This window comes from Macaca mulatta, chromosome 7 (assembly GCF_049350105.2).
Source record: "Macaca mulatta isolate MMU2019108-1 chromosome 7, T2T-MMU8v2.0, whole genome shotgun sequence".
NCBI classification, from domain to species: Eukaryota; Metazoa; Chordata; class Mammalia; order Primates; family Cercopithecidae; genus Macaca; species Macaca mulatta.
Genome location: NC_133412.1, coordinates 96,467,281 through 96,480,909, shown reverse-complemented (window position 1 = coordinate 96,480,909; position 13,629 = coordinate 96,467,281). Strand labels below are relative to the sequence as shown.

The 13,629-nt window shown below is 52.6% G+C and overlaps 2 protein-coding genes across 6 annotated transcripts; both read right to left on the bottom strand.

The window, feature by feature from the left end:
• Positions 1-1,770: 1,770 nt before the first annotated feature.
• On the bottom strand, positions 1,771-4,454 carry CMTM5 (CKLF like MARVEL transmembrane domain containing 5). 4 transcript variants are annotated; one of them, XM_015143410.3, is made up of 5 exons: positions 4,118-4,454; positions 3,024-3,176; positions 2,403-2,495; positions 2,145-2,229; positions 1,771-2,053 (listed from the first exon to the last, which is right to left on the bottom strand). In XM_015143410.3, exons 1-5 carry the CDS (start codon positions 4,247-4,249, stop codon positions 2,040-2,042), a joined length of 477 nt encoding a protein of 158 aa, XP_014998896.1. In that variant the 5' UTR covers positions 4,250-4,454; the 3' UTR covers positions 1,771-2,039. The 4 variants fall into 4 exon arrangements, with proteins under 4 accessions (XP_014998896.1, XP_002805035.1, XP_014998898.1 ...); XM_002804989.4 differs by lacking the exon at positions 2,403-2,495; XM_015143412.3 differs by lacking the exon at positions 3,024-3,176.
• Positions 4,455-5,089: 635 nt separating this feature from the next.
• Positions 5,090-12,647, bottom strand: IL25 (interleukin 25). Of its 2 annotated transcripts, XM_015143409.3 has the most exons (3): positions 8,506-12,647; positions 8,088-8,305; positions 5,090-5,870 (listed from the first exon to the last, which is right to left on the bottom strand). In XM_015143409.3, exons 1-3 carry the CDS (start codon positions 8,512-8,514, stop codon positions 5,615-5,617), a joined length of 483 nt encoding a protein of 160 aa, XP_014998895.1. In that variant the 5' UTR covers positions 8,515-12,647; the 3' UTR covers positions 5,090-5,614. The 2 variants fall into 2 exon arrangements, with proteins under 2 accessions (XP_014998895.1, XP_001107906.2); XM_001107906.5 differs by lacking the exon at positions 8,506-12,647 and having other exon boundaries at positions 8,088-8,460.
• Positions 12,648-13,629: the final 982 nt, after the last annotated feature.

Here is a 13,629-nt window from a genome sequence, read left to right as displayed (position 1 = left end):
GAAAGGAGATGGGAGAGATTCCATTCTAGTCAGTTCCTAAGAAGTAACTCCCAGGGAGCCCCCTCCCTGTCTTCCCCAGGGGTCTCCCCCTGTCCCCTGTGATTCAGCACCTCACTGTGAGGGCATCTTGAGACTCTGGGGCCAATCAACACTGAGCCCAAACCAATATGCCATGAGGACCAAGCCTGGGCATTGCTCATTTCATGTTAGTTCTCACACAGACACAGACAGCACAGGTGCCTGTACAGGGAAACACTGCGGTCATATTTCTGCTCTCTCTAAGCTCCTATTGGGGACAGTCTTGCCTGAGTCACACAGCTGCTTGTGGGAGAGGACCGGTCCTGACACCATTCTGCACAAAGCAAATCCCCACTCCCCACTGGGCTTTGCAACCAGGCTCTGCTAACCACCTCCTTAACCCTTCACCCGGCACCTTATCTCCCTGACTCCCCAAGTGGAGCCTCTTCTATCCCTCCTCTGAGACTACGAGAATGGACTGTGCATAAAGCCCTGAGAACTGTGAGCAGTGACCAGAGAAACACAAAATCCTGTTAGTTCTAGCCCAGGAGAGGCTGCCAGCCCTGATGGTGAGCCAGGACACAAGGATAGGAGAACAGGAAGCAGGAGGCAGGAAAAAGACCAAGAGAGAGGAGTGGTTGCCACCAAGGAAGCAGAGCACAGTGACCAGAGTTCAAGATCCAGGGCTCAGGCAGGACTTGGGAGCTGGGGCCTGCAGCTGGAAGGAGCGCTCCAGAAGAAAGATTGTATCTCAGGGCAGGAACACACATGCATCAGGGAGAGGAGATAGCACGTCAGCTGGGATGGAACTGCTGAGCCAGGTCATGCTGGGCTCCTTGGGCTGGGCAGGAACGTCTGGCTGCATGTCTGTCTGTCTCAGCCCAGCAGGGCTGACTCCTAGGCTGCAGCAGTGTCTGCTCCAAACTCAACCGAGCCTTCCCATAGCGTTCACCATGGGGATGCCTTGACCAGCTTGTCTCTTTCCCAGCCTTTGAGTACTCAAGGGCAGGCCCCTCTGTCACCTCTGAGGCTCTGGCACCCAGCACAGAGTCTGCGCATGGGAGATGCTCAGGAAATGTGTGCTGAGGAGCTGGCAAGCTGGGAAGGTGGACCCACAGTGGAGGGACGAGTTGGCCGTTCTTTTCTGAGCTACAAGGAGGCTCAGTACAGTATCCAGAACACTCGCTTAGGTGTCAGAAGAGCTGTGTTCTGGCCCTAGCTCTGTCACAAATGAGTTCACCTCCCCTAGCTGGGCCTGTTTTATCTTATGTGAAATGAGGGCATTGCACCAGCTGATATGCACAGGCTCTCCCAGCATTCACATTCTGGGAAATCTCTCCCTTCTCTGATGCCTCAGGCTGCCCTCTCCCTGCGTCCTGTGGGCCAAGTCTTCCCCACACCACAAGGGGGAGCTCTGCACACACCCCAGGCGAGTGCCTCGCCTCCAGCCCACTAACCTATGGGAACAGGTGTGGTGGTGGGGGCACGCTCCCTTGAGGAAGGCTGTGCCTTCTCAGACACAGAACTCCAGATGCCCAGCCACCAGGCACACCACAAAGTGGCCATGCACACAGAGGTGTAGCGTAGAAGTTTTGTGTTGGAAGATTTCAGCTTCTTCTAGCTAGCCCCCACATCCTCACTGCTCAGACGCGGTCCCAGAAACAGACCACGACCTGCTCCCGCAACATTCCCATGAATACTCCTTGGCATTCCTGACCTGCCTAATTTCTGGGGAAGAAAGAGACTTGCCAGTAGAATTTGAATATTTTAATTTGGGAATGACTTAGGGGCCCAGATTCCTCCCCACGTAAGTTCCCCTCCTCTGGCCAGAGCTTCATCAGGAGCCAGATCCCGGAGCACCAGGCTCCACAGATAAGTCCCCAGTGACGTCTCAGGCTGGACATCTCCGTAAGGCTGGGGTGGGGTTTGGCGGGCTGGGGGTTAGTGAATCCCAAGGAGACGTGTCTGGGCTCCACTGTCCCCTCTGGCTGGCTAGGCCTAGAAGCCAGGTAGCCCCAGAGTCACTGCTGGTCCCCTGTGAGGATGGAACCAGGTAGAGAACCACGTCAGGATGAGTAGCTAGGGTTGGGGAGGGCATCTCCTCTCCACAGAGCACGGGCACTCACCCTGGATGGCCCCGGGTGCCATCTCAGTCCGGTAGATCTTGAATGCATCATAGGCAAAGACGGAAACCAGGATGATGCCAAAAACCTGTGGGAGTGCAAGTGGGGATGGCAAAACAGGCTATCTGGCCATTGGGTTAAGGTATAAGGCGAGGTGCAAGCCAGAACCCCAAGCCCTGGCTGTGGCTTCTGACACAGAAAGTGTGCAAGCACCAGCCTGAGCTCTTGAAGGGCTGAGGAGTCCTGCAGGGCTGAACTCACAAAAGCAGCAATGGCAGCTCCATCCCGGGAGGTCACAGCTGCAAAGGAGACCACCAGGAAGATGATGATGGCACTGACACAGCGCAGGAAGTCCTGGGGACCAGGGGTGCAGGGTTAACAGGACCTCAGAAGGCAGGGGGCGTTGCTCTGAGGTTTTCCAGGCTAGCCAGCAGCCCGACCCTGAGGGATTCTGAACCCCTCCATGGGATACCCCTCACACAATATGAAGCACATTCAAGAGACAGAGCGCTCACACTGCTACCCAGGGAGTGGAAGCAGATGAACCAGAGCAACCAGGACCAGAAGCCAGGTGCTAGGGCTGGAGCCCAGGTGACAGCAGCTGGAGTCCACCAGCCAGGGGGGTCAGGCCAGGCCAGGGCTAGGGCTGGACCTTTGCTGAGTGGGAGAGCAGATCTAGCGGATGTGGTCCTCCTGATTGCCCATGGCCCTGCAGCTGTGAAATCAGTGTGAGTCAAAGCACACCTTTGAGCACAGGGCATAGCACGGGGCAAAACCCAGCTGAAATGTGGAAATGGAAAGAAGCTCGGGGAGGAAAGGAAAACACACCATTTAGAGGAGAAGGAAGGGCCCCAAACTGGGCTGGGGGTCAAGGTTCCTCACCAGACAGGGCCAGTTAAGCCGGTTGAAGTGCTGGTAGTACTGGGTGGCATAGAGGAAGAGGAAGGCAAGTGTGATGAAGAACTCCAGCAGCGCCGCGGCCATGTAGGCAGAGATGGAGGCCGTGAAGCAGATGAAGATGATGAGGGTCAGGGCCTGCAGTACCGAGCATGTGGAACATGCCAGGAAGGGGACACAGGCAGGGGCCAGGGCTTTGCCTTCCCCTCCTTGGCAGCTCCCCTAGGCTGGCACCTACCACCTGTCCTTGGAGGGAAGGAAGGACTCTGGCACATCTCCCTATTCCCTGGTGTTAGGAACCACCGTTGCAGGGCATTTGCCCATCAAGGGCAGTCTCCGGCCTCCCATTCTGTTCACCCAGCAACCCCAGCAGTCTGGCCAAGTCATACGGCTCCCAGGAGCACTATTCCACAGTAATTCACGGGTACAGTGTGAATGCCAGCCCCTGGAGTTGTGCCCACAGAGACCCCACTCCACAGGGACCAAGAGGTGCCCCCTGCTCCATAATGCTTTCCCCACCCCTAGATGCCTTTGATTCCATGCCAAGAGAGAAGGCAGACGCTGCACAGTAGACTCTGGGGACCCCTTTAGCTCTGATGACCTAGGGTGGCATACATGCAGAGGCCTTAAGTCTACACTGTGGTCTTGCTAAGAAGGGGGAAGATCCTTTCCTGAGAAGAGATGTTTCTGGGCAGCAGACCACAGATAAAGTGCAGCTGCAGGAAGTCTGCCCTTTTTGATAGTTAGACTTCTTGGACATGCTGAGAAGTGGCCATGTTAGAGGCTGTCATTGCCCCTGTCCCATCCCTATGTCTCACGCTCCCTCAATGTCCCAAAAAGTCATCCTGTCTGACTGCAGTCCTTCCTGCTGCAACTGAAACCGGCTGTAAATGCCTCCAGGTGCAGAGGCAGCAAGAAGGCAGAGTAGGAGACGAAGAAGGGGCAGCTGGGGGCAGGAGAGGTGTCCAGAGGGCCTGGGGAGGGAGGCTACTGAAGGGCAAGCTGGGGACTGGCATAAGGCTGGCCAGGAACCAGGGGTCAGGGAAATGGAGGCACCAGGTTGGGGAGGCAGCTGTTACCAGCTCGGTTTCCAGCAGGATGCCTTTGTGGGAGGTGAAGAAGGCCTTGTCCACCGCGAAGCCCTGGAGCTCTGCAACTACCCCCTCCTCAGGGGGCCGGTCCCGGCGATCCCGAACACTGAGCATCTTCATGGGGCCCACCAACACAGCCCCTACTGCCAAAAGCCCAGCAAGAGAAACAGAAATCTGGCAGGATGGGGAAACAGACAGGAGCAAGAAGGCACTTCGAGAAACCTGAAAGTGAAGCAGGAGCCTTGCCCACAGGGCCCCGCGAGAGAAGGCAGCCGCTGGGGGCCTTGCCCAGATGGGCCTTCACCCAGCTGCCCAGAGTGCCTCTGTTGCTGCCCGCACCAGCCCCCTAGAGACCCATGGGGAGGGGCAGAGAGGGAGGAGGCTCTAATCCCTCCCCTTGCTTAGAGCCCAACCCAGCCTGGAATAGAGAAGGGAGGGAAGAGGAGGAGGTCCGAAAAGAAACTGGGAGGAGCTGGGATGTGAGTAGAGGAACAGGGGCAGGACTGGGAGCCCCCAGGGACCTAAGCCTGAAGACATTTGTGTCCCCCTTCCCTAACTTTAACCCTCTTCTCTGGCTGGTCCTTTCTCCCATTTCCTTTTAGGGAGGGTGTGAGCTGGAGCCCAGCCCAGGCAGCACCCCCAGGACCAAGCTGCAGCAGCCAGGACTGGAGGACAAAGGCGGATTGTTGGGGGACAAGGGGGCGCTGTGTGCCTGCTGCAATGCCTCAATGGACCTCTGTCTCTCCAGCATGCTGGGAGCGCAGCCTGGCCCCCACCCTGGTGTTCGGGATGGGCCAGGGAGACAGAGATGGGAGAGGACGGGAGGGTGCAGCAGAAACTCTGGAGGGCAGAGAGAGCTGGCAGGGTGGACAGAGGTGAGGGCCGATGGTGGAAAGAAGGGACAGGCTGGGAGACCGCGAGGTGTTCAGGCACCACAGATGCCAAAAACAGATTAGGCCATTTTAAAATAAAGATATTTATTTGGATAAATCTCTATACATTCAATAACAGCTTCCTCCTCAGAATCATCCATGTCAAAAGACCAGTAACTACACCAGAATGCACCCAAAGTAGATGCTTCCTGAGTGATGAGTAAACAAGCAAGCCAATAAAATGAGGGGCTCTTTCTTCTCCGGCAAGGGGAAAATATTTAGAAAGTGCCTGTGCTGGGCCAGGGTAGCAGGGGATGGGAAGAGAGGAAGAGACAGGAGTGGTGGCCTCCAGAAATGGGCAGAACTTTGAAAACCTTTCCTGAGAGAAAATGACAGGACACCAGCTTCCAGTGGCCCTAAGCAGCAGTTGCTCTTTTCAAAATGTGCAGAAGTGCAGGTTTCCCCCGAAGCCCCCCATCCTGTTCTGGGATCTTGCTGCTGCAGACGGCACTTCACAGGGGCCAAGCATCTGGGCATCCTGGCCCTTCGTGGCAAGTGGTTGTACACCTGGCTCCAGGTTTCCCAAAAAGGGACCAGCCTCCAGCAGGTCCGGCTAGCCCATCACACGGGGCCGCACACACACACAAGCCAAGGAAACACGGTACAGCCTGCGCTCCAGGCAGTAGCCCTTGTGGTTGCCCTTCTTGCCATGGCACGGCCGCCGGTAGAAGACAGTCTGGTTGTGGTAGAGCAGCTCCGAGTTGCCCCGGGGGTCCATGTGGGAGCCTGTCTGTAGGCTGACGCAGTGTGGGCACAGGCAACGGGCGTGGTACAGGTCCTGGGGGAGCCGGTTCAAGTCTCTGTCCAACCTGTGGGGGCGGCACTTGTCAGGCCCTGGAAAGATGGGCCAGAAACAGAGAGGGTAGGGTGGCATGGGAGTGCCAGAGGAAGGAAATGGTCCCTCTGGGGCCTTGGCCTCTTGTCTCAGTTCTGCACCCACTTGCTGTGTAACTTTGAACAAGTCACCTCCCTCCTCTATTAATTTTTCCCCACTGTAAATGACAGTAGCAGGTGACAGAGTACTTTCCAACTGGTCCTGGGACCCTGAGGGAGGCAGCGGAGGGTGAACAGGCTCCTGCCTTAGCCTCCATTGACTAGCACTGCTTCTATCTGGCTCAGCATGAGGTTTCTTACTGTAATGATTACACTTTAGATTTTTGTTTGTTTGTTTGTTGTTGTTGTTTGTTTGTTTGTTTTTGACAGAGTAACCAGGCTGGAGTGCAGGGGCACGATCTTGGCTCAACTGCAAACTCCACATCCTGGGTTCAAGCGATTCTCCTGCTGCGTGCCACCATACTTAGCTAATTTTCATATTTTTAGTAGAGATGGGGTTTCACGATGTTGGCCATGGTTGGCCAGGCTGGTCTTGAACTCCTGACCTTAGGTAATCCACCCACCTGGACCTCCCAAAGTGCTGTGATTACAGGCATGAGCCACCAGGCCGGACTTTAGGCGGTGTTTCTATTATTATTATTACAGCATTATTGCAAAAGTAAAAACCACTCTGACATCCAAGTATAAAAGAGTATAAAGAGTGAAAGCTAACAGTCTCTGCCTACCAGTCCCACTCCTGAGAAGCTATCCTCAACTATTTCCTGCACATTCTTCCAGACGCTGTACAAGCTTATATTATAAGCATACTTGAGAGTGCATGGAAAGACTTCTTTACTTATTCTGAAAGGATTTCATGGCAAAGAAATAAAAAAAGAAAGATGAAAAACACTGAAAAGTAAATGTCCCATAGGTCTGCGACTCCGTTAGTCTGACAGGTGACAGTCCCCAGCTTGTAGGACTATTCCCCACACAGACAAGCCCTGGCAAATGGGTTTAGCTAGCACACCACTTCCCAAAGTGGGTTCCCTAATAAATCACCTACACCTGTTAGGTGCTTAAATGAATTTGGGAAACACTCGTTTAATGGTTTACTTTCTATAGACTTCTTGCAGACTTTAATGTACAGATGACAGTATGAATCTCCAAGGGGTAGGAGATAGAGCAGTCTTTCCTAAGTTTACCTGGCATAACTTTTTTCTGAGAAGCAGCTCACGGGATGAGCGTTGCACAGAACACACTTTGGAGAAAGCCACCTGAGTGGTTCACAGACTCCCAGCAAGGGGTCTGGAAGACAGCTGAGTTAACCTCTGGCACCCAGCCTCCCCTAAGAGGCTCCCGTGCCATCTGATTTGGCCCAGGACCCAGCCGGCTTCTGAGACCGCTCCAAAGCATCATGACCTGTAGTATCCACACTAGATCCAATCTCAGTTAAATCTGACCCCCTCCCCACCACTGAACTTCTCCATCCACCCCAAAGCCAATGCTAAGACAGAACTAGAAGGAAGAAGTGAAATCATACGTCTGGAATCCCTAAGACCCTAGTTTTTAATATTTTGCTTCATTTTTCTTATTTCAGTGCTTCCTAATAGTTTTCATATCATGGCACAAATAGAGAATTATAATATTTATGTGGCACACTGAGTGAAAGAATACAGTAACCATGATAATGATCAAAGATATCCAGTCCACAGCTCCAGCCAGCCAGCTGCCCGTAAAAGCTGAGGGTTTCACTCCCTTAGTATGCTTATAATTAACCCATTCATGGCCTGGGCAGTATCATTTGATATTGGGATGCTTCATGCCTGTATCATGCTATTATTCCCTAATATTTTACCCAGAAAAACATGGGCCATTATAGATATTTTTTTAAAAGAAAAGGAGAGAACCAACATAAATACAGACTTTTACATAGATTATATTTCATTTGATTTGCACATTAGCCTATGGGGCATTATATCATTTTACAGGTGAAAAAAAATCCTGAGTTTTGAAAACTTGAATTGACTCAGGATCATCCAATGAGAGTCAGAACTAGGACTCGAATACAGATCTTGTCCAATTCCCAAACCTTTACAGCCCCTCCAAGATCAAAATGGGAAAGTAAGCTGGAACTGCCCTGGTCCCTCACACGTACCCTGACCAGCACACACAGGGGAGCACGTGCAGGCATTCGGGGGGGGCAGCAGACTCACTCATATCTCCAGGGGGAGATGGCCCTGCTGTTGAGGGGCCCATCTTCACTGGCCCTACAGGATACTGAGTGGAAGTCGAGGCTAGCCGGCTTTAGGGGAGGCACAGGCACAGTGCTCCACCTCAGCAACTCCTCAGACGGGTATCCTTTGCTGGGGCAGCAGCTGGGCCAGTGGCTGTAGGTGTGGGTTCCCATGACCATTGCCAAGAATGCAATCACCTGTAGGAAAAGGCTAATGAGAGAACTGTTCTCACCTAATCTGGGTTGCCCCCTCATCTGCACCCTCCCCCTGGGATCCCAGTTTCTCACTCCACCTGGCCCCCTTCCCCAAACCTGGCAGCTTGGCCTCCCTCCACCCTCAGCAGCATCTCTGCTCCTCTCCCTCTCAGCATAGCCCTCAAGCAGCCCTCTGCACTGACCTGGTACATGCTGGGCACTGCGCACTCAGTCAGGTGGAGCACTGGCTGACAGACCTCGTGGAAGCAGGCTGACTGGAGCAGGTTAGGAGTCCTGATTTTATTTTCAGCAAGCCTGTTTTGTTTATTCAAATTTATTTCCACTATCTTTTAGGGAGTGACTTGAGATTAAAAAACAAAACAAAACAAAAAACTCTGAAAGTATTTCCAAAGGCTGCCTAAAATGCGATACTCATGGAAGTTGTGATGACCATCATTATATGCCTGGTAGCTGATAGGGTAAACTTTGCTCTTTGAACTTTTCTAGACGTGGGGTCAAAGCAATAGCGGTCTGCTGTTCTGTGTTCTTGTGAACTGGCATTTGCAGAATTTCCCTGGTTGGTTTGGTAGCCAAAATTAGGAAATGTCTTGTGGCCTCCCTTCAAGAGGCCTCATTTCCATGATCCATTCTGTTCCCATCCAGGGTCTGGTTTCACCATTCCCCTCTTCTCAGGTGTCCTCCTGATCATCCACCTTCGTGATTATTTCCTTTCCCTTAGATAACCTTTGACTCCTATCCCCTTTGTTCTATGACCTCTTCCACATTTTCGATGACCCCAAAATTCTATGACCCCCATCATCTGTGACTTCTCCCCCATTGTCCATGACCTGCTCCCTAACTCCCCCGTGCCCTCGCCAGTCACTGCCCCCCACCCGGGTATACAAGCCTACCCTCACAGGGCTGCCGGAAGGCCCTGACTTCCTGAGTTTGTTGACTGGATGGGCAAGGTCTGATGGAAGAAGCTGTGGGTGAGTGTTCCCATTGCACAAATGAGAAAGTGAAGCAAGGAAGAGGGAAACTGAAACAGCCTCACGTAAGACCCAGTAGGAAGGAGGTCTCAGTTCCAGGGACCAACCTGCTCTCATTCACAGAGCCGTGGGGACCAAGCCTATGACAGGGCCAGCTACTGCTTTCAGGCCAGGAAGTGAGCCCACTCAGCCTCAGCAGGCCCAGAAACATGGGCCACTGTCAGCCAGGAGGGAGTATGTGTGCCCCAGAAAGGCTTAGAGTTGAATTTGACCCCAAAGACACAGGTCAGCCGGCTCCAGGCTGCTTGAGAGACACTGTGCTGAGAGTGGGCCAGCCGGTCCTTCCCCCCAGGTCCTTCTCTTAATGCTTGCATATTGGCTTGCCTCATCCCCCACACCCACCCAACATACCCATACGCAGACATTGCCCCTAGAATGATGCGGCTTGATTTGCATGTGCTTTCCCTTAGAAAATACTCCTCTAGTAACCAAGGACTCAGGAAATAAACAAAAGGAACCAGGAATAACTTAAACTGCAAAGTGAGGAGGAATCTTTCCAATGCATTAGGGCAAAGCAGCCCTAAAAGAGAGAAGTGATGAGGTCAGAGGGCGATCTGGAAAATTGGGAGAACCTGCTCTGCTCTGGTGAGTCTTGGGGCACCTGGAACTGTGGGATGGGGGGCACTTAGAAGAAGCAGGTGGTGGCTGGGAGAGCTGGGGCACTCAGGAAGAGTCATGAGGCCAGTATCATGGCCCTACTCTCACTGCCTCACCCTCTGCCCCCAGTACTTGCAGACGTCCTCTCCCTTCCATATCCTGCTGGCCTCAGCTCCTGTGCACTTACATGTGCCAGGCATGGTGCTAAGCCCTGGGCATGCCTCATCTCATTTTATCCTTACAATGAAACATGACATGGAAACTATTATCCCCATATTACAAATGAGGAAACTGAGGCCCAAGGAAATTTAGAAACTTACCCAAGATCACAAAGAAAGAGGCTGAGGTGGTTTCCCATTTCCAGCTCTGACCAATTATTCCACATCTAACCTGGCATGGAAGTGCCACACCGTGCCTACCCCCAGTTGGCTGTGAATGGAAGGGGAGCACCACAGTGAATGCTTTCCTACTCACCTGGGCTTGGGTTGGGACAAGTTTCAACAACACCTGCTGAGGGCCACAGGGTGTGTCTGCCTGCTTAGGCATCAAGCCCTGCTATTGGGATTCACTGCACTAGCTCCCTTTCCTAGCCTTTGGTCTGGCAGACATGGCCTCAAGGTGGCTTCTGGTGCTCCTGGGAAAACTTCAATCCCAAAACAGACTCTTACGAGGCAGTGCTGTTTCAGGAGAGCTGGATTCCTATGGATCTCACTCTCACCAATCAGAACCTCAGGGCTAAGAAGGTAGTAGAACTGGAGTTGGCTCAGATCTCCTATCTTGACCCCTTCCCAGGAGGGGATGTTCAAAGGAGCCAGAAGTGATCCCAGCTACCTGTTTCACTTGCTGACACTGCAGGGAAGACCCAGCCTAGGTCACCAGGAACGTCGCCCTTCAAAAGAGTCCTTTGGGGTGTCCCTTTAGGACACAGGGATAACCCCTCCAAGAAGGGTTGGCTTTTCCCACCCCCATGATGACCAGGACTTACCTGAGAAACTGTGCTCTGAGCCACATGCCCCCACCCCACCCCACTTGCTCACCCTCTGTCCTTATCTCAGTAGCAGCTTTGTGGGACTCCTTAGGGTGACTCCCTGTCATGAGAAACATTTTCCAGTGGGGTTTCCTCCTGCGGTGACTAGTTTTGGAATCCCTGAGTCACTTCAGGTTCCAGGGAACCCTTGGGGGTGTGAGGATAGGTGGGTGACAATAGGGAGAAGGCTGGAGGCAGGGAACAAAGGAAGGTCTGCATGTCAAATGACATCAAGGTCCCCTCCCAGCACGTCTTCACCTGCCTAGGCCTGACCTGGCAGCTGAAGAGACCTTCCTGGGATTCCTGTCCCTGTGGCCCTGAGGAAAGAGAGAAGCACCTGTCAGGAAAGGGCAGGGAAGATGTGGTGGAATACACTTCCCAATCTTGGCTTGGAAAGGCTCTTGGGGCTTGCAGAACGTGAGAATATGTCTTCCTTGCCCCTTCTCAGGAAGATATGCAAGTTTCCACCTGCTGCCTTGAAGTCTTGGCCCTGCCAATGACCAGCTCCGGACCTTGGGCCCTCTCTCTGCTCCTCCCTCTTCAATTGTAGAAGTGGATGGGTTTGGGTGGGCGGGGATTGGGGGGAATATTAACCTGGATGGCCACAAAGGTGCCAACCAGCTTAGCTGCTCCAGATCTCAGCTCCTGAAATAGTGCTGAATCCATAGGACTCATCAGGGCCTATCGAAGCTCATCGGCACTCCCTGTACGTGAAGCTAGGGCACTGAACGTCAAAATGTTGAAATACTTCTGCACCTGCTGGTAAGTAGAAGCTTCCCTCAACCTTGGGACATCACCTTACCATACCTCTCTATGATCCAGCAACTAAAGGTTGAACACCTGGCCCAGATGGAGGCCCCCAGAACAGTGCTCCCACTTTCTGATTGGTAATGGTTTAGCTACAAAAATGCCTAGGCTCAGGAGCAGCCTTCAAGGAGAACTCAGTCTAGACCCTGGGAGACACATGGAGAATCAGAGTTAGCAGAACAAGGAACCCAACAAATCCATGTCTTTAGCCCAGGGCTGGAGCCTTCCCCAGGAGGCCCCTCAGCTTACTCAGTTTTGTCCTATGGTCATGGCTGCCTTCGTTCACTCATCCACTCACCTAATATTTATTGTGCACCTACTGTGTTCCAAGCACTATTCTAACTACTAGAAATGCAGAGGCGGACAGGCCAGACAAGGTCCCTGCCTCATGAAGCTTACGTTTTAGGAGAAGAGAGATGATAAACAAGGAAAAAAGATCATTTCTGATAACAATAAGTGCTATGAAGAAAATGAAACAGCATTATGAGATAGGGAGTTACTGGGGGTGGGAGAGAGGAAGGCGGGGCAACTTTAAGTTGGAAAGCCAGGAAAGGCCTTTCTGAGGATGCAGGATTTGACCTGATGACGGAAAGGGTCTGGGGGAAGTGGTTTAGGCAGAGAGGGCAGGACATGCAGAGTCCTAGAGGTGGAAAACAGCATGGCATATTTGAGAAACGGAAAGGACAGTGTAGATGATGAACAAGAGATAAGGACGAGAGATGAGATGAGGTGAAAGAGGTAGGCAGGGAGCAGATCACATAGGGTCCTCCAGGCTACCACAGAGCATTTGGATTTTATTCCAGGGTCAGCAGGAAGGTATTGACTGGATTCAAGCATGAGCTACATGATATATTTCTTGAGGACAGGCACCATGTCCTTGACATGCCAGTGCCACCACAGGGCCATCACCAAATAACAATAATAGTAGTTGCCTTTGTCCAGAATTTGCACCTCATGGGCCAGATACTGTTCTTGGGATTCTCTTAATCCTCATAACAAGTAAATGCTAAAAGTTTGATTAACACTCCCACTTTACAGACAAGGAACCAGAGGCTCCAGGAAGTCACAGAACTTGCCAAGGTAACGAGCCAGTGTTGGAACCAGAATTAGAACCCAGGCAATCTGGGTGCTATGGGTCCAAAGAGAGGAGGACTGAAGAACTGGTGAGCACCCAAGAAGTTTTGGGTAGCAGGGGAAACAAGGAGAGGTCCAGGAAGTCTTGGGGTCAGTTGAGGAAAAAACCAGCTCATTGGACCTGCAGGGAAGGGGAAAGAATGGGAGAAAAGACTAGGACCCAGGAAGCCAGATGGAGGGGTTCCTTCCTTTCTTCTCCCTGAATATGGCAAGGGCAAACCTTGAAGACCTGCTGCTTGAGGCTGCCACCCACGCAGGGTCTCAGCTACCTGCCAAGTCTGGGTTTTCTCCCACCTCACCTGCCCTCAACAACGAACACGTTCAGCTTTCAGGAAAGCGCAAGTCAGAGGGAAAGCCAAGGTAAAGAGGAAAAGCCACGTAAGAAAAGCACTGTGCCTGGCAATCTACATAAGCATACTCCTCACCAAAGTCACTGCCACAGAGGAGGAACTGAGACTCGGATGCCCTATAACTGGACCAAGGTCACACAGCTAGTTAAGTAGGATTAACTAGCTGTGTGACTCTGACTGGCTACATTCCACACCTGGGTATTCCAGAAGCAGTCTTATTCCCACTGGTCTGCCCTCTGCTGTCCCTCTTCTACCCTTCCCCGGGCAGGGAAGCTGCCTGCCCATCTCCCAAGCCACCACCTTGCCTGGTCCTAGCAGCTTCCTTCCTGCTTAGCCTTTTCTGGCCTCCATCTATTTCCCCTC